Source organism: Ambystoma mexicanum, chromosome 6q (assembly GCF_040938575.1).
Source record: "Ambystoma mexicanum isolate Mex_15411 chromosome 6q, UKY_AmexF1_1, whole genome shotgun sequence".
Lineage (NCBI taxonomy): Eukaryota > Metazoa > Chordata > Amphibia > Caudata > Ambystomatidae > Ambystoma > Ambystoma mexicanum.
The window spans coordinates 1,426,508,828-1,426,532,341 of record NC_090937.1 but is presented as its reverse complement, the minus strand read 5'-3'; the positions used below and the strand labels follow the sequence as shown (position 1 = coordinate 1,426,532,341).

The 23,514-nt window shown below is 51.8% G+C and overlaps 1 protein-coding gene across 4 annotated transcripts in view; it reads left to right on the top strand.

Moving 5' to 3' along the window:
- Positions 1-23,514, top strand: part of NSD2 (nuclear receptor binding SET domain protein 2) — a 1,742,450-nt gene that overhangs the window by 555,652 nt on the left and 1,163,284 nt on the right. For all 4 annotated transcript variants that reach the window (XM_069632133.1, XM_069632132.1, XM_069632134.1 and 1 more), the window contains exon 10: positions 11,413-11,528. In XM_069632133.1, coding sequence (XP_069488234.1) covers positions 11,413-11,528 — 116 coding nt within the window. The remainder of the gene's footprint in view (positions 1-11,412; positions 11,529-23,514) is intronic.

The window sequence follows — 23,514 nt, the reverse complement described above, 5'->3', positions numbered from 1 at the left end:
CAGATTTTTTTACCGCACGTTCATGTGTTGGGATCCTCGTGCTATTGCTCTCGAACGTTAGTGCTATTTTTTGACATTTTTTCTCAAAAACTTCGTTTTTTCGGTCAAAAGAGCCTCAAGCTCCACCGACTCTCCATCCGATCAACGGGGACCCGTGTCGGATTCGTCTGCGCCCCTCAAGGGTGAAGAATTCGTCGAGCTACGCTTTTGGAGGACTCCAGAAGCTTCTCAGGCCCGGACATGGCCCAGGAGAAGGGAAGCTCGACGCCCGGAAAGCTGTTCAGGGTCTGCCCTGGATGCCAGCTGCAGAACGTCTTTAAGGAGGACGAACACTCCTTTTGTCTCTACTGCTTACATGAGGACAAGACGCACGTGGAGAAGGACTGTGCGTTTTGCGGCAATATGTCGGAGCGGACCATGAAGGACCGCCATCAACGTCTCACCAACTGGCTGGAAGGGAAGAGCCCGTCAGGCGAGAAGAGGAAGAAATCCGAGCGGTCTTCTAAGACCTTTGAGGACGCCCCGGCGACGGGGGTCCAACACAAGGCCAAGCACCGCGAGTCCGCTGGCACCGGGAGCGCCGAACGGTCGGGCTCTACGGGCGCCAGGCAGGGCGCACCCTCCCCGGCACCTTCAGCCACGAGCCAACGCTCTGGGTCGGGTAAGAGGAAGGGCGAGCACCCGGCGAAGCTCCTGGAGAGGCCCCGGTCGAGCTCGAAGGCCCCATCGGAGGGGGAGCGAGGCAGTGTTCCCCCCCCCCCCCTCAAGGATAAGGCGGTGAGCACACCTAAGGTGGTGAAGGCCTTAATCCATCCGGCCAAGCCCTCTATCGAAGCTGTCACGGCGGCCCTGGCTCAGCCTGTGGAGGCTACACCAGTGGTGGCGACCTCGGGGCTCAGTCTCCCTGCCACCTCGGAGGGAGTCCTCTTTTGTACCCATCGATAGGGCCCCCGTGAAATCCCCGGCGGGGAAGAAAAAGGGGGGGGGCAGGGCGTCGTCGTAGATTCGGCCTCAACCTCAGAGGAAGAGCTGATTGAGGTCTTAAGCCACGGCCTTGGCGTGGAAGAAGACCGGCCCGTCGGGATGGATCCCGACGCAGGTGACAACATCGTCGAGGGTGCAGACGGGGCCCCTGATCGCCCGTCGGATTCCCCTCTGCCAGTGCCGCAAGACAACTCGGCGGCCATTTTGTTGGCTATACAGTCCTTATGCTCAGAGATAAGGACGAGACTACCGTTGCCGACGGAGGAACCTCTCCCGTCGGGGGATCCTGAACCGGGACCTTCTGGTGTTCCCCCGCCCAAGAAAAGAAGGATTCACCCTCCACCTCCTTTTCAGCCGTCGCGCCCCGTCCAGCCCTCCTCCCCGTCCACCCGAGGGGATGATACGGGGACTGACACGGCAGCGACGGGCACGGACGACGAGGTATACGATGAGGATCTACCGTCGTCACCTCCCACCAGGGCTTCTCCGCCCGACGAGATTGGATCGTTCCACTCCATGATCGCCAGGGCATCCGAGCTTTTCCAACTCTGCCCTGAGGAGAAGAAAAAGGAAGGATTCCTTTATCAACGGCGCGAGGAAGACGGTCCTCGCGGTGCCTCTACTGGACGACATTTGGGATGAGGGCCTCGCCCTCCTCAAGAACCCTTCCACGACGCCAGCTAGAAGAGACCGGTACGAGAAGAAGTACCGGGTCCCGGACGCGGCCCCCCTGTGCCCCCGGGCGCAGCCTACCCCGGAAGAAAGCGGGGGGGGTGCGGCCTCCACATCGACTTCCCCACCGGACGGCGAGGGAAAGAAATTGGACGCTATGGGACGCAGGGTCATCTCGTCTGCAGCGACGACGATTAAAGCGGCCAACGCCTTGGCTATCGTGGCCCGCTACGACAGGGAGCTATGGTACAAACTGGCTCCCCTGCTGGACTTCCTACCGGACGACAAGAGGGCGGATGCCCTGGAGATCCTACAGGAAGGTGAGGTGGCGTCGGACCACGCCATCACTATTGCGACGGACATCGCCGACACTGGGTTTCGCCAGTTGGGCAACGGCGTGTGCCTTAGGCGGCGTGGATGGCTCAAGGCTACGGACTTCCGTCAAGACGTACAGACCAGAGTCCTGGACATGCCGTTCGATGGGAACAACCTGTTTGGGAAAACAGTGGAGGATTCCCTTCAGGCCATTAAAGCGGACACTGAGACGGCCCGGGCCCTTGGGGTTCTGCAGCAACGACGGACGCCCTTTCGGAGCAGCGGAGGCAAGGACGCCTCCAAAGGTTCCGGCGGCGGTTTCTCCACCTACCGTCAAGCGGCCCGCTCGTCGTCTCAGGAGGCCTACAGAGGACGAGGCAAGTCTGGCGGACCCCGCCGTCGTCGCCAAGGAGGTCAAGGCGGCAAAGCCTCGTCGAAACAGGATTGAACCGGCCGTGGGGTCGGGCCCCCACCGAAGCACCCCGGTGGGAGGCCGGCTGGTGAGCTTCGTCAGCGTGTGGGAGTCCATCTCCACCGACCGTTGGGTGCTGGACGGCTTAGCCCGGGGCCACGTGCTCGAGTTTCAAAGAAGGTGCCCGCGCGTCCCCCCCGTGGCCAGGAAAGAGCTTCACGTCCCTCAGCTTCTCCTGGAGGTAAGGGCGATGCTCAGGAAGGGCGCCATCGAACTCGTCCCAAAGAGGCTTCGGGGCTCCGGAGTTTACTCGAGATACTTCCTCGTGAAGAAGACGGGAGGATGGCGCCCCATCCTAGACCTGCGACGTCTGAACAAGTTCATCAAGGCGCAGAAGTTCCGGATGGTCACCCTCCAGCACGTCCTGGGTCAGCTGGAGGGGGGAGACTTCCTGTCGTCGTTGGATTTGGAGGATGCCTACTTCCATATTCCCATCCTAAAGGGGCACCGAAAATTCCTCAGGTTTGTGGTCCAAGGGCGTCACTACCAGTTCAAAGCCCTCCCCTTCGGACTACGGTCGGCACCCAGGGTATTCACCAAGTGCCTTGCACCGGTGGCGGCGCAGCTGCGCCGCGAGGTGATCCACGTCTACCCCTACCTGGACGACTGGCTCATCCAAGCCAAGACGAGGGAGCTCGCCGTGGAGCACACGGCAAGGACCGTCCAACTTCTCACGGACCTGGGATTCTCCGTGAACTACGCCAAGTCCAACCTGGTACCCGCGCAAAACGCACTGTTTCTGGGAGCGAAGCTCGACACAGTGTCCCTTCTGGCCTCCCCGTCGGAGGAAAGGACCAGGTCCATCCTGGGCAAGGTACAGCGGATGTTGGTTTCCGACGCGGCCAAGGTGAGGTCCATCAAGTCCCTCCTCGGAATGATGTCTTCTTGCATCTACCTCATTCCCATGTGCAGGCTCCGGATGCGCCCGTTGCAGGAGTTCCTGGACGTGCGCTGGATCCAAACGACGGGCGGCTTCGAGGAGAGGATCACACTCGACGAGAGTTTCCGCCGAGCGGTCCGGTGGTGGGGCACCCGCGCGCATCTGATGGCGGGCATGGACTTCCAGACCCCAGACCACCAGGAGACAGTGACCACGGATGCCTCCCTGGAAGGGTTGGGAGCGCACACCGAAAATCTGCACGCGAGAGGCCTTTGGTTCCCGACGGAGAAGTCCCTCCATATCAACGTCCTGGAGCTCCGTGCAGTGTTCTGGGCCCTCAGGTCCTTCCTTCCGTCCCTCAAGGGCAAGGTGGTGAGGATCTTCACCGACAACACCACCACCATGTCTTACATCAGGAAACAGGGCGGAACCAGGTCTCCAGCACTGTCCAAGGAGGCGCAGGACCTGTGGCATTGGGCCGTCGCCCAAAGGATGTTTCTGGTGCCGTTTCATCTGGCAGGGATAAAAAACACCATCGCCGACTCACTCAGCAGGGAGCTGCGCTCGTGCCACGAGTGGGAACTACGGCAGGATCTAATGGATCTCCTCTTCCGACGGTGGGGCACACCACAGATCGACCTGTTCGCGACGGCGACGAACTCCAAGTGCCGGAGGTTCGCCAGCAGGTTTCCCCAGGCGAGGAGCATGGGCGATGCTTTCTCGTTCCCCTGGGAGGGCCTGTTCCTCTACGCGTTCCCTCCTTTGCCACTGCTAATCCGGCTCGTCAACCAGCTCAAGAGGTCACGGTGCAGGATGATCCTCGTCGCACCTGCGTGGCCGAGGCAGATATGGTTCCCGGACCTTCTGGACTTGTCAGCATCCCCGCCAATCAAGCTGCCGGTGGACGCGGATCTACTCTCCAGGGAAGGAGGCGCCATCCTCCACCATGACCCGAAATCGCTGAACTTGCAGGCCTGGCTCCTGCAGCGCTAGAGTTTGGGGTAATACAACATACCGGCCGACTGCAGAGAGGTTCTTGCAAAGGCCAGGGCGTCCTCGACTCTTAAATGCTACGGACACAAATGGAAGAGGTTCTCTGTCTGGTGCCACGCACAGAAGATTAACCCTCTACGGATTACGGCTCCCCAGGTACTGCCGTACCTGCTGACGCTGGCCAAAGCTGGTCTGGCACACGCGTCCATCAAGATTCATCTTGCTGCGATCTCCCGATACACCAGAACCACGGGGCGGACGTCCTTGTGGTCTCATCGTCTGGTGAAAGAGTTCATGAAGGGACTGTTCAGATCGTTCCCGCCGGTGAAGGCTCCGGCCCCGGCGTGGGAGCTCAACGTGGTGCTGACCAAGCTCATGGGACCTCCGTTCGAGCCTCTGCACTCGGCCCCGTTGAAGTTTCTGTCGTGGAAAACAGCGTTTCTTGTGGCCATCACCTCCGCACGACGGGTGGGAGAGATCCAGGCCCTTTCCTGCAAGGCCCCGTACTTGACTTTTCATGACACGAGGGTAGTGCTCAGGACGCACCCCTCCTTCATGCCCAAGGTACCGTGGGACTTCCATCTCAACGAACCCTTGGTGTTGCCTGTGTTCTTCCCGTCGCCTTCGTCGCCGGCTGAGAGGACTTTGCACTCGCTGGATGTGGCTAGAGCGCTGAAGTTCTACGTGGACCGCACAAAGTGTTTTCGGAAGACGTCACAACTCTTTGTGAACTTTGGACCTGTCAATCAGGGGAAGGCTCTCTCGAAAGCTTCCATTTCCAGATGGCTCTCCGGCTGTATCATGTACTGTCATCGGTTGGCAAACCGACCGCTGCCTGGCCGTCCGAGAGCCCATTCCACCAGAGCGATCGCAGCTACCACGGCGTTCCTTTCTGGTGTGCCCCTGCTGGACATATGTAGGGATGCTACGTGGAGGTCGACGCACACCTTCACGAAATTCTACTGCGTCGACCGGGATTCCAGGGAGGAGTCCAGGGTCGGCCAAGCAGTGCTGCGCAACCTGTTCGCCTGAGGTGAGCCTGGTGAGGAGGTAAGATGCTTAATGTTGAGTTTGATGTAATGCTTAATGTTGAGCCTTTGCCACCTCCCGTGGTTGTGCATGTGTGTACTGCTATGTATTCTTTATTCATGAGCATGTGAATCCATGCCAGACCCCATGCTGGAGAAGGAACAAGTTACTTACCTGTAACTGTTCTCCAGCATGAGTCTGGCATGGATTCACATGCGAACCCTCCCGCCTACCCCTCTGCGGCTCTTCACTTGGTCATACTGCCACTTCACGTGCTTCCAAATCTGAAGATGGCTGCCAGAGGCGGTGCTTAGGTAGAGGGCAGTCATTGGCTGTGGTCAGTATGACTCAGAGACCAGTGATTGGTTATTACTACGAAAGACAGATCAGAAACGAAACTGGTACTGGTTTTTTCTTTACTGAGGATTCCCAGCCTGACGACGGGGAATATTCATGAGCATGTGAATCCATGCCAGACCCATGCTGGAGAACAACAGTTACAGGTAAGTAACTTGTTCCTTCTTGTCTGTCTCTACTGGCCAGGTCAAATAATCTCCTTTGCCATACTGCAGAAGTTTCTGCTTCGTGATTTAAACTTGCTTCTATTTTCAAAGCAGTTATTTCCTGAGCTGTTAACTTTGTTAGCATTAGCGCTAAAAAGTGCATTGTTGTCCTTTACATTTTCGCTGATGGATTTGTACAGTTTCATGTAGTGGGCCAGTGAGATGGTTAAGCGGCCATGACGTTGTTCTGCAATTGTGTTCCTGTTTCTAAGGAAAAGTTTGTGTGTCGTCGCAGTGTCTTTATTTTGCATGCTCTTTATTATTTTCTGCTAGATTTTTGTTGCTACTTCAAATGTGTTCACTGTTTTGGGCCTTTCTTTGTAGCGAGAGTTCATCCCCATCTGTTTGTGTAGAGAGAACAATCTTGGCTTTATCGCTGAAGTTTTCGCCTTCTTGGATGGGTTAATTCGGGATCCGGCGCCTCCAAGCAAATGTTGATTACAAGCATCCTTTATCCGAGGGAGAGGATATTGATGTGTCTACATAAATATCATCTGATGTCTTGTTTCCAAGCTCAGATTTTTCCCGGGTCGTTGCACTTGTGGACTATTGAAAGTTTTTGGTCTTGCTCCAAGATCTTTTAGTTGGCCTCTTGATAGAGATGGACTGCTTTCGTGCCCAAATTTTGATCTATTCTCAATTTAAGATTCCCTTTGTTGCGTTTCCTTCCATTGTTTTAATACATTGTTCTCTCCATTCTTGTTCACCGATCTCTTCTGCAATCAAAGTTTCTTGCCTTGGTTTTTGTCTGCTGACCTTTTCCCGATTAAAGGTGATTGTTGTTTGCTAATTGAAGATGGTTGATTTGTCTGTGATTCATTCCTGTCTTTCTGATTATATCCTCTTTTCTGGGATCTCTGTTTTATTAAGGATTCCAATTTTTTATATTCTTTCTCGTTTGGTCCTGCTTTGTTTGTGTCTTTTTTTTGGTGTTTTTTTTCTTTCGGAATGTCCTGGACCTCTTGGGTTGTTGTACTGTTTACTACATCAAGATTTTCTCCTTTATCACTTGATATTATTATTTTTGAAGCATCTGAGTATATGGATTTGTATAAGTCTTCACCACTTGAGTGCTTGTCGTTTCCTGTGAAGTTTTCACTTTTTTTTAAAATTTTTTTTTTTTAAAGCGCTCACACAGCCCGCGGGCATCGAGGCGCTGTTACAGGAATTGTTCGTTTTTTTTTTTTAGTTGCGTATTTATAACGCGCTTAAACACCCAGAGGTTTCTAAGCGCGGACCCGGGGATCGAACCTGTGTTGCTTCGTGTCGTCTTGCTTCCAAGGCGCGCACGTTGCCGTTAAGCTATCCTCCCGGGACGTTGTCACTCTTTCTTCAGTGGTTGTTTTTCCTTTCTTTTTTTGACTTTGCTGTTTGGGTGTTTCTGGTAATTGCTCTCCATCTTATCTCGCCTAGATTATGGCAATGCCCTAATTCTAGGATATAATAAAAACTGCTACCACAGCTACCAAGTTCTGCAAAACAATGCAGTGAGAATCATTAAGCAAAAAAACAGGAATCAGCACATCAGTGGAGCCAGGAAGGAACTTCACTGGCTAAAAATTGAAGAGAGTCCAATTCAAATCCCTCACGCTCACGCATAGATGTATTTTTGGCAAAGCCCCTGCATACCTGAAAACTAAAATCATTCCATACAAACCTACGAGAGAGCTAAGATCAGCCGAACAAGTTCTGATAGTGTTAGCTCCCTTTAGACTTAAAAAGGGGGCAGGTAAATCCTTAACCGCAGCAGGCCTTTGGAACAACCTCCCCGGCAAGTTAATGATGGAAGCCAATTACCAACGCTTTCGCAAACAACTGAAAACCCACATCTTCAAGTAATACATATACTACAACCTGCCCACCTACCTATGCAGCTCTAATGTCTCGTGTTACGTATTTTATTGTCTTACTTTTTGTCTTTGTGTTCTTGTCTCTGCGCCCCGAAGCTCGAGAGCTACCGGTGCAATACAAATAAATAAATATCTGTTACGGAGAATTCTCTTAATAGGCTAATTTCTCAAACCTGGTGAGTCCCCCAGCAGCTTTTCTGGATTTTTGGGGTTTGTTTTTTCTCATGCTAAGATTGAGACTCTTACTCCCACTCTTAGTCATGATTTGAGGTATGTCTTTGACTTGTTATGTGCTTATGGGCTATGGGGTTTCTTTTTACTCCATAGGGTATCATCTGTTTTTCTGTATGTGTGGTACACAGCACCCTCAGTGCAGTACCACAGAGGTGTCAGTGACCCTTAAACATAGACTCCATACCCTGGGACTGACTACCGTCTCCCAGGGCATGTAAAGTCACCATTGGCTTTACTAGTTCAAAATTGTTAACAGAACCAGTACAAACCATCGTATTGTGGAAGTACTGGTAAGGGGTAATTCGATTGCCCCAGGGTCTGTTTTCGAGGGGGCACTGTCCCATCCCCCGCTCAGAGTTTCTGGTTGGTGGCAGTGTTTACCACGCAAAATATTCCACCGGAATATTCTCTATGGGATTTTCCCATTGATTTTAAACGCACCACTTTTTGGTGCAATGTTAAAGATACCGCCGGTTTATTTATTTAATATTAAATCACTGCTTGGGTCTTTTTGCCAGAACTTGATTCTAAAATGGCGGTTGTGTCCGTCTCTGTAACTCTGACCAAGGTCGAGCCCTTTGTTCCACTATTTTGGCGGGCTTCTCCACAGAAGCCCTCCAAATGGTGCCACTCTGTCTGGGTTCCACAGGAAGGGTGGAGGGGGGAATTGGCACCCTGGACTGCGTTGCCTTGGCAACCCAAGTCGCACTCTACTCTGATTGGCCCAGTGGTGAGCCGCCCGGCTCACCACTTAGCATGTGTGATTGTCAGCTAGGCTGATGAATGGGTTTTTTTCTGCACAAAAGCAGGGCCTTTGGGACTGGAACTTGAGAAGTCGCCACAGGACCTAAGAATCCGAAGAGGGAAGAAGCTGAGCCACCTGCAACCGACGACAGCACCGGTGAAGCCCTGCTGCAACAAACTCACCCCTTTTCCAACGAAGATCTTCTGCTGGAGAGTCTTCTCCCTTTGGGCTGGTAGGACCAACCAGTTTGCCCTTTTTCGCTTCCAAAGACGTCACTTGGTCGAATCGCCCGTGCCAAGCACCCCGGCGGCCGGATAGCCAAGCTCACCACTTTTGCCCGCGAATAAAAGGACTGCTCCTTTTAATCGGGAACTCCGCAGCTGGTTTCATCCCTATGCAGTCAACGACTCTAAGTTTCCTCCTCGACAAGATCTTCTCTTCCCCTGGTCGGAACCACGAACTTCAACCACTGCCAGGAACAACTGCCCACGCTGGAGCTTCCTTTCTCTTTAAGGTACTGTGTCCTGCCTGGCCTCCCTTTCTACAGATTGCTAAAGGTGACCCTTAAATCCTTGGCTTCTAAACTGGGTTGGCTCCAGGCCTTCTAACTATATCTTTTGAATCACCCCAACCTCTTTTGAACACTCTACAAAGACTTTCAGTGCACTTTAAACCGTGTGATCCTGGGCACATTTCGCTTTGCTCCATTTAAAGTGGGCCTGGCCTATGAACTTTGGCTCTACAGTATTACCTGCCTTTCTCTCCTTGCTCTGAACTCGTTGTTGTTGTTGTTGGGAACTGTTTTATTTATGTGCTCTGTCTTTTTCTCTCCCTTTAACTGCATTATCAGAGTGCCATCTTGGTTAAGCGCTCACATCTGTTCTAACAAATAGTGTTTTAACCCTGACTTGTCTGATAACTATTGAGAGAGGTGTGTATACTTTTCATGACTGTGTTTTAACTTGTTTTTAATTGAGAGTGCTAGTATATGCCATAAAGTGTGTTTTAAATAAATAAATAATTGTATACTTTTTATACAAAGCTCTGGTCAGTGTTTGTTTGCTCTACTGTGTTTTGCCCCTATTGTGTATACTCTACATACTGCCCTACTCTTCTTGAGAGAAGTCTGACTGCTCAGCCACAGCTATCAGGTAAATCTGGGTGGTGCAGACTGCTACCAATTGGGTTTACTGCTGCTCCTGTAGTCTTAATCTTTTTGCAGCGTTCCCCAAGGGAACTGCACAGGATTCGTCTAACAACATTGTTTTCTCTGTTTGCCGTGGCGGTTCCTCCTTCAATCCTTTCTATGTAGGGAATCCTTTCTCTAGTCTCGTCTAATTCAATTCTTGTAACGCTTCTGTTTTCTTGTTGGGCTTCCAACATCAGTCCAAGGTCCGTTAATTCGGCATCTGTCACGTTTAGATGATCTGCTGGCATTTTTGCCATCTGGTTCGCTATTTCTCTGTTTTCGTCCTTTTCATTGGAACACTGATGGACCGTGTCGTTTTCGCCTGTTGGTGGAATCTGGCTGGTGTCTTGAGTCCCCTTTTTGGAAGCTTCACTGTTGTCGTTCTGAGAGCGGTCATTATTTTCATGTCTTGATTTATTAAGGGTATTTTGCAGTTCGCTTGTTGGCTCTGGTGGTGTCTCTGTGCTTTCTGCATCAGGGATGGCTTGATATTTATGTATGTCAACATGTCTGCTTCCCTGCCCCCTTCCCTCCCTCCCAGCTCTTGTTTCTCAGTACTTTTAGGCAGCTCAGCAATAGATATTCTAGGGCAGCCAGGAGTCTTAACTCTTTCTTTGGAAGATTCATAAGTCTTTCCCGGTCTCTCTCGCTGATGCTGCGGGGGTCTAGAGATCACTCTTGTGTGCGGGCGGGGCTGTTAGACCTCCAGGTGAAGAGTTGATGTTTGCCTCTGTTGTTGAAACCGAGGCCATACCTCCTCGCAGCTCCTTGGTTTTCACGTTGTGTGGATTTACTTAAGGGTGTTTGAGAGTGAGGCGCTGATGATCCTTTCTATTTCACTCAAGACCTCTGCAGGAGCTTCTTTATAATCCGCCACGCAACACGATCGAAGTTGACACGACTCAATGCAGTGCCTGGAATAGATCCAGCCCTTAGTCTGTGTAAGTCAGCTGTTATTCAGGCTTTAAGGCAGACGCACCTCGCGCCAGTGCCGCCGAACAGCTTCACAGCTCGAACCAGCCCTTCCGTCCTCTTCGGGCTTACGTACATCTTGTAACTCTAGCACCCTGCAAAGCAGACTCAAAAGAAAATATGGCAGATGAAGTACCTTACCCTTCTCATAAATGACAACCCAATAGTATGTAAGAAAGGGGAAACTATGCAATAGGCGTCAGTAGTCAATACAGTGAGTAACATTACCTTTACTTTTTTATTTTTAGCCAAGTAACTTTAAAGTGTTTTCTGAAAAAGTTCTGAATAGAACATTCAAAAACTAGTGAGATTCATGACTTTAATTGATTTGTAACACCTCAGAAAAACGAATTGCTCATCATTCCATGCTTAATGTCCTAGCTGTTTCCGAGTGCTTATGTACAAAAACAGAGAACATTAAAGTAATATTTTATGCTTTTATTTTAATATTTGATGCCTAAAATATTGACTTTTTCACTGCCTTTTGTAAATCAACAACCACTTTCTTTTACAGCAATAAGTAATCTGTCTGATGCTTGCAAACCTTTAAAGAAGCGGAATCGAATTTCTACAGCAGTGTCTTTGGCTGTCAGCAAGGCTGCAACCCCTTCAGTTTATTTGCCTGACGAGGTAAAACATGTAATACTTCAGACACCATCTCCCATTTCCTTTTTGATTTTGCGTGTTTCTTGGATGACGAACAGGATGTCTCACTGTCCGTACGCTATTTGTCCTTTTGCCCATACTAATCTAAGGTTAAATGGTCCCGCAGACTCAGAAATTAAGCATGCTCACACAAGCTAACGGGGTGTGGGACCGAGCAAACCTTTCCTTTCATATGCCACTCACACCAGGCTTTTCTTCCACTTGCTAGAACAAGACGTTTGGCGCAGCTTGCATTATCTTGCTTTATGCCCAACCTAATGTTCTGCAGATTTCTAATTTTGTTTTTCAGCTTATGCCAAAGGTGCTGGGTTTCAAACCATTCAAACAAATCCTCTGTGCCATCAATGAGTTGGCTTCGACCACACGTGGTTGTTACTTCTACTGTGATGCACTTTCAACCAGGGGTTTGTGATTGCACATCTGTTACATCTCTTTAGTTGTGAGTGATACCCTTCCCTTAATCGTGAACAGCAGAGAGGTCCTTCTTTATTTCTAACGGATAACTTCCTTCCACGGATCCCTCATCCTATCTGCAGTGCAGTTGATCTTTGGAAACACCACTATGGACTCCGTGCCGGACGCAACGTCTGGTCCAGTATATATCGATGTGCTCTGACGCCTACACCAGTTTATTTTTTTATTTCGTCTTTCCATGCACGTTGCACCCACCGGGATCACACTGCTTTGTTCCAAAAATGAAAACTAAAGAATTTGTATCGCTTGAGGGAGGGACTCAATGTCCAATATTACGGGTCATTTCAATGCATGCATCCCACGGCCTTGCAGCAAAGGGCGCCAAACCCTTGACCTCGAATAGATTTTCTCCAGCATGGGGTCTGGCATGGATTTACATGCTCATGAATATTCCCCGTCGTCAGGCTGGGAATCCTCGGTAAAGAAAAAATCAGTATCAGTTTCGTTTCTGATCTGTCTTTCGTAGTAGTAACCAATCACTGATCTCTGCGTCACACTGACCACAGCCAATGACTGCAGATTTTTACCGCAAGTTCAAGTGTTGGGATCCTCGTGCTATTGCTCTCGAGCGTTAGTGCTATTTTTAACGTTTTTTCTCAAAAAATTTCTCTTTTTTCGGTCAAAAGAGCCTCAAGCTCCACCGTTTCTTCATCCGATCAACGGGGACCCGTGTCGGATTCGTCTACGCCCCTCAAGGGTGAAGATTTCGTCAAGCCACGCTTTTGGAGGACTCCAGAAGTTTCTCAGGCCCATCTCGGACATGGCCCAGGAGAAGGGAAGCTCGACGCCCGGAAAGCTGTTCAGGGTCTGCCCTGGATGCCAGCTTCAGAATGTCTTTAAGGAGGACGAACACTCCCTTTGTCTTTACTGCCTACATGAGGACAAGACGCACGTGGAGAAGGACTGTGCGTTTTGCAGCAATATGTCGGACTGGAAGGAAGGGAAGAGCCCGTCAGGCGAGAAGAAGAAGAAGTCCGAGCGGTCTTCTAAGACCTGTGAGGGCGCACCGGCGACGGGGGTCCAACAGAAGGCCAAGCACCGCGAGTCCGCTGGCACCGGGAGCGCCGAACGGTCGGGCTCTACGGTCGCCAGGCAGGGCGCATCCTCCCCGGCGCCATCGACCACGAGCCAACACTCTGCCTCGGGTAAGAGGAAGGCCGAGCACCCGGCGAAGCTCCTGGAGAGACCCCGGTCGAGCTTGAAGGCCCCATCGGAGGGGGAGCGAGGCGGTGACCCTCCCCCCAAGGAGAAGGCGGTGAGTGCACCTAAGGTGGTGAAAGCCTTAATCCATCCGGCCAATCGAGACAGTCGCGGCGGCCCTGGCTCAGCCTGTGGAGGCTTCACCAGTGGTGGCGACCTCGGGGCTCAGTCTCCCTGCCACCGCAGAGGGTGTCCTCTTTCATGCCCATCGACAGGACCCCCGTGAAATCTCTGACGGAGAAGAAAAAGGGGGGGCAGAAGGTCGTCGTGGATTTGGCCTCAACCTCTGAGGAAGAGCTGATCGAAGTCTTAAGCCACGGCGTTGGCGTGGAAGAAGACCAGCCCGTCGGGAGGGACCCCGACGTAGGAGACGACGAGAACGTCGAGGGTGCCGACGGGGCTCCTGACCGCCCGTCGGACTCCCCTCAACCAGTGCTGCAAGACAACTCGGTGGCCATTTTGATAAGGACGAGACTGCCGTTACCACCAACGGAGGAACCGCACCCAACGGGGGACCCGGAGCCAGGCCCTTCTGGGAGCCCTCCCCCTAAGAGAAGGATTCATCCTCCACCTCCTTTTCAGCCATCGCACCCTGTTCAGCCCTCCTCCCCGTCCACGACACGTGGGGATGATACGGGGACTGACACGGCCGCGACGGGTACAGACGACGAGGTTTACGACTAGGATCTCCCGTCGCCACCTCCCATCCGGGCTTCCCCGCCCGACGAGATTGGATCGTTTCACTCCATGATCGCCAGGGCATCCAAGCTTTTCCAGCTCTGCCCGGAAGAGAAGAAGGAAGGTTTCCTTTATCAACGGCGCGAGGCCAAGAGGAAGACGGTCCTCGCTGTACCTCTACTGGACGATATTTGAGATGAGGGCCTTGCCCTCCTCAAGAACCCATCCACGACGCCGGCTAGAAGGGATCGGTACGAGAAGAAGTACCGGGTCCCGGATGCGGCCCCCTTGTGCCTTCGGGCACAGCCGAACCCGGACTCGGTCGTCTCTGCGGCGACCAGGAAGAAAGCGGGGGGGGGGGGGGGGGCGCGCGGCTTCTACTTCGACCTCCCCGCCGGATGGCGAGGGAAAGAAATTAGACACGATGGGACGCAGAGTCATCTCGTCTGCAGCGACGACGATTAAGGCGGCCAACGCCTTGGCTATCGTAGCCCGCTACGACAGGGAGTTGTGGTACATACTGGCCCCCCCTGCTGGACTTCCTACCTGACGACAAGGGGGCGGAAGCCCTAGAGATCTTGCAGGAAGGAGAGGTGGCGTCGGACCACGCCATTACGATAGCGACAGACATCGCTGACACTGGATTTCGCCAGTTGGGCAACGGCGTGTGCCTTAGGCGGCGTGGATGGCTCAAGGCTACTGACTTCCGTCAGGACGTGCAGACCAGAGTCTTGGACATGCCGTTCGACGGAAACAACCTGTTTGGGAAAACAGTGGACGATTCCCTTCAAGCCATCAAGGCGGACACGGAGACGGCCCGGGCTCTTGGGGTTCTCCAGCAATGGCGGCCGCCCTTTCGGAGCGGCGGAGGCAAACAGGGTGCCTCCAAAGGTTCCGGCGGCGGATTTTCCACCTACCGTCAAGCGGCCCATTCGTCGTCACAGGAAGCTTACAGGGGACGAGGCAAGTCAGGCAGACCCCGCCGTCGTCGCCAAGGAGGACAAGGCGGCAAAGCCTCTTCGAAGCAGGACTGAACCGGCCGTGGGGTCGGGCCCCCACCGAAGCACCCCGGTGGGAGGCCGGCTGGCGAGCTTCGTCAGTGTGTGGGAGTCCATCTCCACCGACCGTTGGGTGCTGGACGCCCTTGCTCAGGGTCACGCGCTCGAGTTTCTAAAGAGGTGCCCGCGTGTCCCCTCTGTGGCCAGGAAAGAACATCACGTCCCTCAACTTCTCTTGGAGGTAAAGGCGATGCTCAAGAAGGGCGCCATCAAGCTCGTCCCAAAGAGGCTTCGGGGCTCCGGAGTTTACTCAAGATACTTCCTTGTGAAGAAGAAGACAGGAGGATGGCGTCCCATCCTGGACCTACGACGACTGAACAAATTCATCAAGGCACAGAAGTTCTGGATGGTCACCCTCCAACACGTCCTGGGTCAGCTGGAGGAGGGCGATTTCCTATCGTCGTTGGATTTGGAGGATGCCTACTTCCATATCCCCATCCTAAAGGGACACCGAAAGTTTCTCAGGTTCGTGGTCCATGGGCGTCGCTACCAGTTCCCAGGGTGTTCACCAAGTGCCTCGCACAGGTGGCGGCACAGCTGCGCCGAGAGGGGATCCACATCTACCCCTACCTGGACGACTGGCTCATCCAAGCAAAGACGAAGGAGCTCGCCGTGGAGCACACGGCAAGGACCGTCCAACTACTCACGGACCTGGGATTCTCCATAAACTACGCCTAGTCCCACCTGGTGCCCGCGCAAGACGCACTGTTTCTGGGAGCGAAGCTCGACAGTGTCGCTGCTGGCCTCTCCGTCGGAGGAAAGGACGAGGGCCATCTTGGGCAAGGTGCAGCGGATGCTGTTTGCAGACGCGGGCAGGGTGAGGTCCATCAAGTCCCTCCTCGGAATGATGTCTTCTTGCATTTATCTCATCCGCCTTTGCAGGCTCCGGATGCGCCCGTTGCAGGAGTTCCTGGACGCGCGCTGGATCCAGACGACGGGCAGCTTCGAGGAGAGAATCGCACTCGACGAGAGTTTCCGACGAGCGATCCGGTGGTGGGGCACCCGCGCGCATCTGACGGCGAGCATGGACTTCCAGACCCCAGGCCACCAGGAGACAGTGACCACGGATGCCTCCCTGGAAGGGTGGGGAGCACACGCCGAAAGTCTGCACGCGAGAGGCCTTTGGCTTCCGACGGAGAAGTCCCTCCATATCCATGTCCTGGAGCTCCGTGCAGTGTTTTGGGCCCTCAGGTCCTTTATTCCGTCCCTCAAGGGCAAGGTGGTGAGGATCTTCACCGACAACACCACCACCATGTTCTACATTAGGAAGCAGGGCGGTACCAGGTCCCCAGCCCTGTCCAAGGAGGCGCAGGATCTGTGGCATTGGGCCGTCGCCCAAGGGATGTTTCTGGTGCCGTTTCATCTGGCAGGGATAAAAAAAACACCATCGCCGACTCGCTCAGCAGAGAGCTGCGCTCGTGCCACGAGTGGGAACTACGACAGGATCTAGTGGACCGCCTCTTCCGACAGTGGGGCACACCCCAGATCGATCTGTTCGCGACGGCGACGAACTCCAAGTGCCGGAAGTTCGCCAGCAGGATTCCCCAGCCGAGGAGCATGGGCGATGCTTTCTCGTTCCCCTGGGAGGGTCTGTTTCTATACGCGTTCCCTCCATTGCCATTGCTGATCCGGCCCATCAACCAGCTCAAGAGGTCACCGTGCAGGATGATCCTCGTCGCACCTGCGTGGCCGAGACAGATATTGTTCCCGGACCTTCTGGACTTGTCAGCATCCCCGTCAATCAAGCTGCCAGTGGACGCAGATCTTCTCTCCAGGGAAGGAGGCGCCATCCTCCATCACGACCCGAAGTCGCTGAACTTGCAGGCCTGGCTCCTGCAGCATTAGAGTTTGGAGAATACGACATACCGGCCGACTGCAGAGAGGTTCTTGCAAAGGCCAGGGCGTCCTCCACTCTTAAATGCTATGGACACAAATGGAAGAGGTACTCTGGTGCCACGCACAGAAGATTAACCCTCTACGGATTACGGCTCCCCAGGTACTGCCGTTCCTTCTGACGCTGGCCAAGGCTGGACTGGCGCACGCGTCCATCAAGATTCATCTTGCTGCGATCTCCCGATACACCAGAACCACGGGGCGGATGTCTTTGTGGTCTCATCGTCTGGTGAAAGAATTCATGAAGGGACTGTTCAGATCGTTCCCGCCGGTGAAGGCTCCGGCCCCGGCGTGGGAGCTCACGTGGTGCTGACCAAGCTCATGGGTCCTCCGTTCGAGCCTCTGCACTCGGCTCCGTTGAAGTTCTTGTCGTGGAAAACGGCGTTTCTTGTGGCTATCACCTCCGCACGAAGAGTGGGAGAGATCCAGGCCCTTTCCTGCAAGCCCCGGACTTGACTTTTCACGACACGAGGGTAGTGCTCAGGACGCACCCCTCCTTCATGCCCAAGGTACCGTCGGACTTCCACCACAACGAACCCTTGGTGTTGCCTGTTTTCTTCCCGTCGCCTTCGTCGCCGGCCGAAAGGACTTTGTACTCGCTGGATGTAGCTAGAGCGCTGAAGTTTTACGTGGACCGTACAAAGTGTTTTCGGAAGACGTCATAACTTTTTGTGAACTTTGGACCTGTCATTCAGGGGAAGGCTCTCTCAAAGGCCTCCATTTCCAGATGGCTCTCCGGCTGTATCATCTACTGTCATCGGTTGGCAAACCGACCGCTGCCTGGCCGTCCGAGAGCCCATTCCACCAGAGCGATCGCAGCTACCACGGCGTTCCTATCTGGTGTGCCCTTGCTGGACATCTGCAGGGCTGCTACGTGGAGGTCGACGCACACCTTCACGAAATTCTACTGCGTCGATCGGGATTCCAGGGAGGAGTCCAGGGTCGGCCAAGCAGTGCTGCGCAATCTGTTCGCCTAAGGTGAGCCTGGTGAGGAGGTAAGAATTGCTTAATGTTGAGCCTTTGCCACCTCCCGTGGTTGTGCATGTGTGTACTGCTATGTATTCTTTATTCATGAGCATGTGAATCCATGCCAGACCCCATGCTGGAGAAGGAACAAGTTACTCACCTGTAACTGTTGTTCTCCAGCATGGGTCTGGCATGGATTCACATGCGAACCCTCCCGCCTACCCCTCTGCGGCTCTTCACTTGGTCATACTGCCACTTCACGTGCTACCAAATCTAAAGATGGCTGCTAGAGGCGGGGCTTAGGTAGAGGGCAGTAATTGGCTGTGGTCAGTATGACGCAGAGATCAGTGATTGGTTACTACTACGAAAGACAGATCAGAAACGAAACTGATACTGATTTTTTCTTTACCGAGGATTCCCAGCCTGACGACGGGGAATATTCATGAGCATGTGAATCCATGCCAGACCCATGCTGGAGAACAACAGTTACAGGTAAGTAACTTGTTCCTTATTTACACTTTTGGTTCTTTGAGCCTTTCTGTTAGGGAGATTTTTCATTTGTAAGCTTCATCCCTTCTCCTAGTGTGACCCCCCAGCACTTTGACATCTGGACCCTTTTTGAAATCCTGAGTTTAGCCTTTTTCTACTCATTCATTCTTATGGGCTCTGTCTCCTTGAACTGTAGTCTTTGTGTTGTACCTATCCTATGGGGTCTATTTTCCTCTAGAACTCTTAAAGGCATCTGTATTTTACCATTGCAGCTCACAGCTCCCTATGGGCAGTGTTGCTGGGGACCCTTAGGGTCCTTATGTGAGATTCTTTCTTCTTTATCGTAGAGTAACTTCAAAGTCCTAACCAACATCTCAGAAAGCCAGAGTGAACGGTCTAGTTATCCAGTCACATGTTTGTTTTATTTCTAATGTGCTCTAAACCCGTAGGTAGCAGGGTGCAGCAATAGGATAATGCGAAGCTTACAATGTTGCAAATTATACAAGTTACAATAATGTATAGGAATCACAGAATAACATGGTAAATTACACAACAATGGTGCAGATAACATGTTATAATTCAACAAGGAGAATAGGAGCAGTATCGGGTGTCAGGACCTGGAGATAGGGTGGGCATGGGCAAATAGTGTGACTAGTGGTCATTGGTAATGTTTTGGATGGCGTTCCTTCTGAATAGTGGGTATGGTTGATCTGCTCTCAGGTTGTTTGGTAGTAAGTTCCAAGATTTAGCAGCCTTCACTGGGAAGCTATTGCCACCAATAGTGGTTTACTTGAATCTGGGTACTAGTAGGCAGTTGGCCTTGGCAGCTCTGGTTGGTCTGATAGAGGTTTTTTTTAATGTATTTTGTTCATGAGGTAGCGAGGGGCGGCATTGTTGAAAGCTTTGTGTGTCAAAGAGATCATTTTTAACTGTATTTTATTTTTTGTGGATAGCCATTTATGTTGGCGTCTGATGGCGGAGATGTGTACTCTTATTTATGCCAAGCGCTGCTCGCAAGGTGTTGTAGTGTTTGTAGTTTCTGGATGGTTGTTTTATGAGCAGCACTGTAGAGGGCAGCACTGTAGAGGGCATTGCAGTAGTTGCTCCTGGACCTGGAGAGAATTAATGCTCTGGCCAGGATCATACAACTGTCGTTGGAAACGAATGGCTTGCCCGCCCTTCTCAGCTTGTAAGTGTAGGCAGTGGTGGAGGTCAATGATTTTACCTGTTTGTCAAATGACAGAGTGGAGTCTAAGTAGAAACCAAGGATTTTTACTTCCTTAGAGACCCTGATAATGTTTCCATCAATATTGAAGGAGGGGAATTCCTAGCCTAGTTTGTTAATGTTTGCATGCGAGCCCAAGATTATTAGCTCTATCTTGTCGTCGTTCAAGCACAAGCCATGGGTGGCCATCCATGCTTGAACTATAAGATATACTCTATTCACCAACTCCGATTCCTTACTATGATCCCCAGAAAGTGGGAGGAGAATCTGTGTATCATCTGCATAGTTAGTGTAGGTGATACCCAGAAGGTCCAGATCGTCAAAAAGGTTTGGTGAGGATGTTGTATAAAGTTGGTATAAGCAAGAGCCTTGGGGAACGCCGCACAGGATGGGGTTAGCGTCTGCTGCAGCCGATGGGGAAAATACTCTCATTGTTCTCTCACTGAGGAATGATTCCAACCATCTGATGGCCTCAGGAGAGAAATGAGCAGCAGAGTCGAGAAATGAGCAGCAGAGTCCAGGTGTCTGCAGAGGACCTTGCAGTCAACCAAACCAAATGCAGATGAGGGGTCCAGTAGAAGCAAGAGTGCTGTCCTTCCACTATCTCTCAGCTCAACAATTTGTGTCTTTAAGTCGATTAGGGCGGTTTCTGTTCCGTGTAGTGGGCGGAAGCCAGATTATCTAGCTCCTAGGAGGTTATGCAGATCAAGGTGTTTTTCTATCTAGATGTAGGCGGCTTTGTCCAATATTTTGAGGAGGAATGGTACCATGGTGATATGGCGGTAATTGGTCGGGATGAGCGAATCTAAGGTCTGTTTTTTGAGGAGTGGGAGCACCCAGGAGTGTTTTAGGTTAGCTGGGATAGGGAGCACCCAGGAGTGTTTTAGGTTAGCTGGGATAGTGCCTGATGCAAAGGAGGGATTCATCCATTTTGAAATGAATGGTGAGCGGTCTCTGGCAGCATCTTTTATTAACTGTGCTGGGCAGATATTGCCTTTACAATTAGACGGTTTGAGCGAGAGTATGATTTTTTTCTACCTCTAAAGGAGAAGTTCTGGAAAACTGAAATGTATTATTGTGCGCCTAGAGGGAGTCGCTAGATGACGAGGTATTGGGGATGTGCTGTAGGTTCAGCATATCTTTTTTTTTTTGCTGTATTTTGTTTTGGAGCGTATTTATTTTGTTTGCTAGCGCATGTTGGATAGCTGCGCACCAAGACTTGTCCTTGGTAACTAGATCGGGTGTGGCTATTGGTGACTCTAATTCTTTCAGTATAGAGAAGAGTTCCCTCATGCTAGAGTTGGAGATACGTTCATCATAAGAATTCCTTTTAGCAAGGCATATTCCATTTTTAAAGCGTGAGGAAATGGAGCTTAGTTTGGCTTTGTTTTGGACTGAAGGGCATAGTCTCCATGAGTTGTCACTTTTCTTGTTCTTGCCCGCATTAGGAAGAGCTGAGACCATAGCAGCTTCCTGGGACAAAATGGGGAGAAATCCGGAGTCCCTACCTGCTTTGCCGAAGTGCGACATGCAGAGAACGAGCAAGACTGAAGGCCCAGGTGCAGGAGAGCGATGCACCACGCAGGCGAGCAGCTATGCGCGGTGTGGCTCCACAGGAGAGTGGTGTTGCAGAAAGCACCACAAGCACAGTAAACAGCTGAGAAGAGCTACAGGAAGACGAACGTAGACCCGAGGAGAAGGTACAGGGGCTACCGTATATCTCTGGGACACTTACGAAACCATTGTAAAGGGGTCTGGGACCCACACCTGATGAACCAATACGTAGGGGTCTGGGACCCGCATTTAAAAAACCAATACAAAGGGGACTGGGGCCAGCATATGAGAAGCAAAAGAAGGGGTCTTTCTCATAGACCCCTGTCTTTGAGAAAGACAGCCCCTGGCAGAAGAGTACACCAGAGCTGTACAGTGAACAACCAGCATTTGAGAAACCTGTACAAAGGGGTCTTGGACCTGCAGAAAAGAAGTCCATACAAGGGGGCCTGCGCCTCGTATATGAGAAGCAGAAGGGGTCCACATTTGACAAAGGCAGACCTTGCCAGGAGAGTACACTAGGGCTGCCTAGTGAACAATTGAGAGGAAGCATAAGAAGGGGTCTGGACCACATATGAGAAAGACCACCCCTGGAAGGAGAGTATACGCGGGTTGTCCAGTGAACTGCCAAGAGAAGCCTAAGAAAGACTTGGGGACGGGAGAAATCTCTCTCTCTCTCTCTCTCTCTCTCTCTCTCTCTCTCTCTCTCTCTCTCTCTCTCTCTCTCTCTCTCTCTCTCTCTCTCTCTCTCTCTCTCTCTCTCTCTCTCTCTCTCTCTCTCTCTCTCTCTCCTCCAACCACAGTAGACTGTCAAGAGAAGCCTGAGAATGGCCTGAACAAGGGAGAATTTCACCCTACTTTGCAAACCATACCGTCCAGAAGGTGGCCATTCTTCTGGACCCTGAGGATACAAATCCATTTGAGTTTTGTTAGAAGTGTGAGGGTTATAAGTAGGATTTTGACACATGGCGGTGGACTTTTTAGTTAAGTACTTTCTGACATTTCCTTATTTTTATTAGAGGCAGGGAAACCCCTCTTTGGTTTAGATAGGTTTCTTAGTTTCTTTTGATACAAATTAAGTATTTGCCGAAAAGATTGCCTCCTGTGTGTCAGTCGCCTCCTTCCACACCCTCACGCTAGGTACATTGGTTTGGGCATATCCTGGTTTGGGTTGCCTCTGGAGGTCCCGTCCTGGGCTATATAAAGTCTGCTGCATTCCCCCCACCTCTGCTGGGTCGAGCCCTCCATCACAGAACCATTTTTAGGCCGCTTTACTACCGCCGCCTGCCTTTTACCGCCAGACTCCTACGATTGGCTGTGGGTTGCTGCACAAGTCCACAAGGTGGTTGAAGTCTCAGCTACCTGCCACAAGTTCAGCTTGCGACGGCTGAGGGTTCCACCAGCCGTTGTCTACATCCTGGACCTTTTGCTGCTCTGCTGCCTTTTGTTCATTTTGCTGGTGCGAGAAATTTCTTAGGATACCGTCTTATTTGTTGAAGTCTCCCTCACTGGATTTTTCACTCCTGGCCTGAAGGTAGAGATACTGGCAAGACCTTTGTTTTCCAATTATTATTCATGGTTTACAATAAACCTTTATACTCCTCATTTTGTTTACTCAACTAAAACACATTATTTCTTTCATTCCTGAGGCCTCCATTGTCCCAGAGTTCAAGTCCTACATAACTGAATCCTGTAAACCGCACCTGTAGGAAAGAGCTGAGCTGTTTTCGCTACTACCGACATGAGCGATTATTCAAGTTCTCCAGCATGGGGTCTGGCATGGATTCACATGCTCATGAATATTCCCCGTCGTCAGGCTGGGAATTCTCGGTAAAGAAAAAACCAGTATCAGTTTCGTTTCTGATCTGTCTTTCGTAGTAATAACCAATCACTGGTCTCTGCGTCATACTGACCACAGCCAATGACTGCCCTCTACCTAAGCACCGCCTCTAGCAGCCATCTTCAGATTTTTACCGCACGTTCATGTGTTGGGATCCTCGTGCTATTGCTCTCGAGCGTTAGTGCTTTTTTCGCGTTTTTTCTCAAAAACTTCGTTTTTTCCGGTCAAAAGAGCCTCAAGCTCCACCGACTCTCCATCCGATCAACGGGGACCCGTGTCGGATTCGTCTGCGCCCCTCAAGGGTGAAGATTTCGTCGTGCTACGTTTTGGAGGACTCCAGAAGCTTCTCGGGCCCGGACATGGCCCAGGAGAAGGGAAGCTCAACGCCCGGAAAGCTGTTCAGGGTCTGCCCTGGATGCCACCTGCAGAACGTCTTTAAGGAGGACGAACACTCCTTTTGTCTCTACTGCCTGCATGAGGACAAGACGCACGTGGAGAAGGACTGTGCGTTTTGCGGCAATATGTCGGAGCGGACCATGAATGACCGCCATCAACGCCTCGCCAACTGGCTGGAAG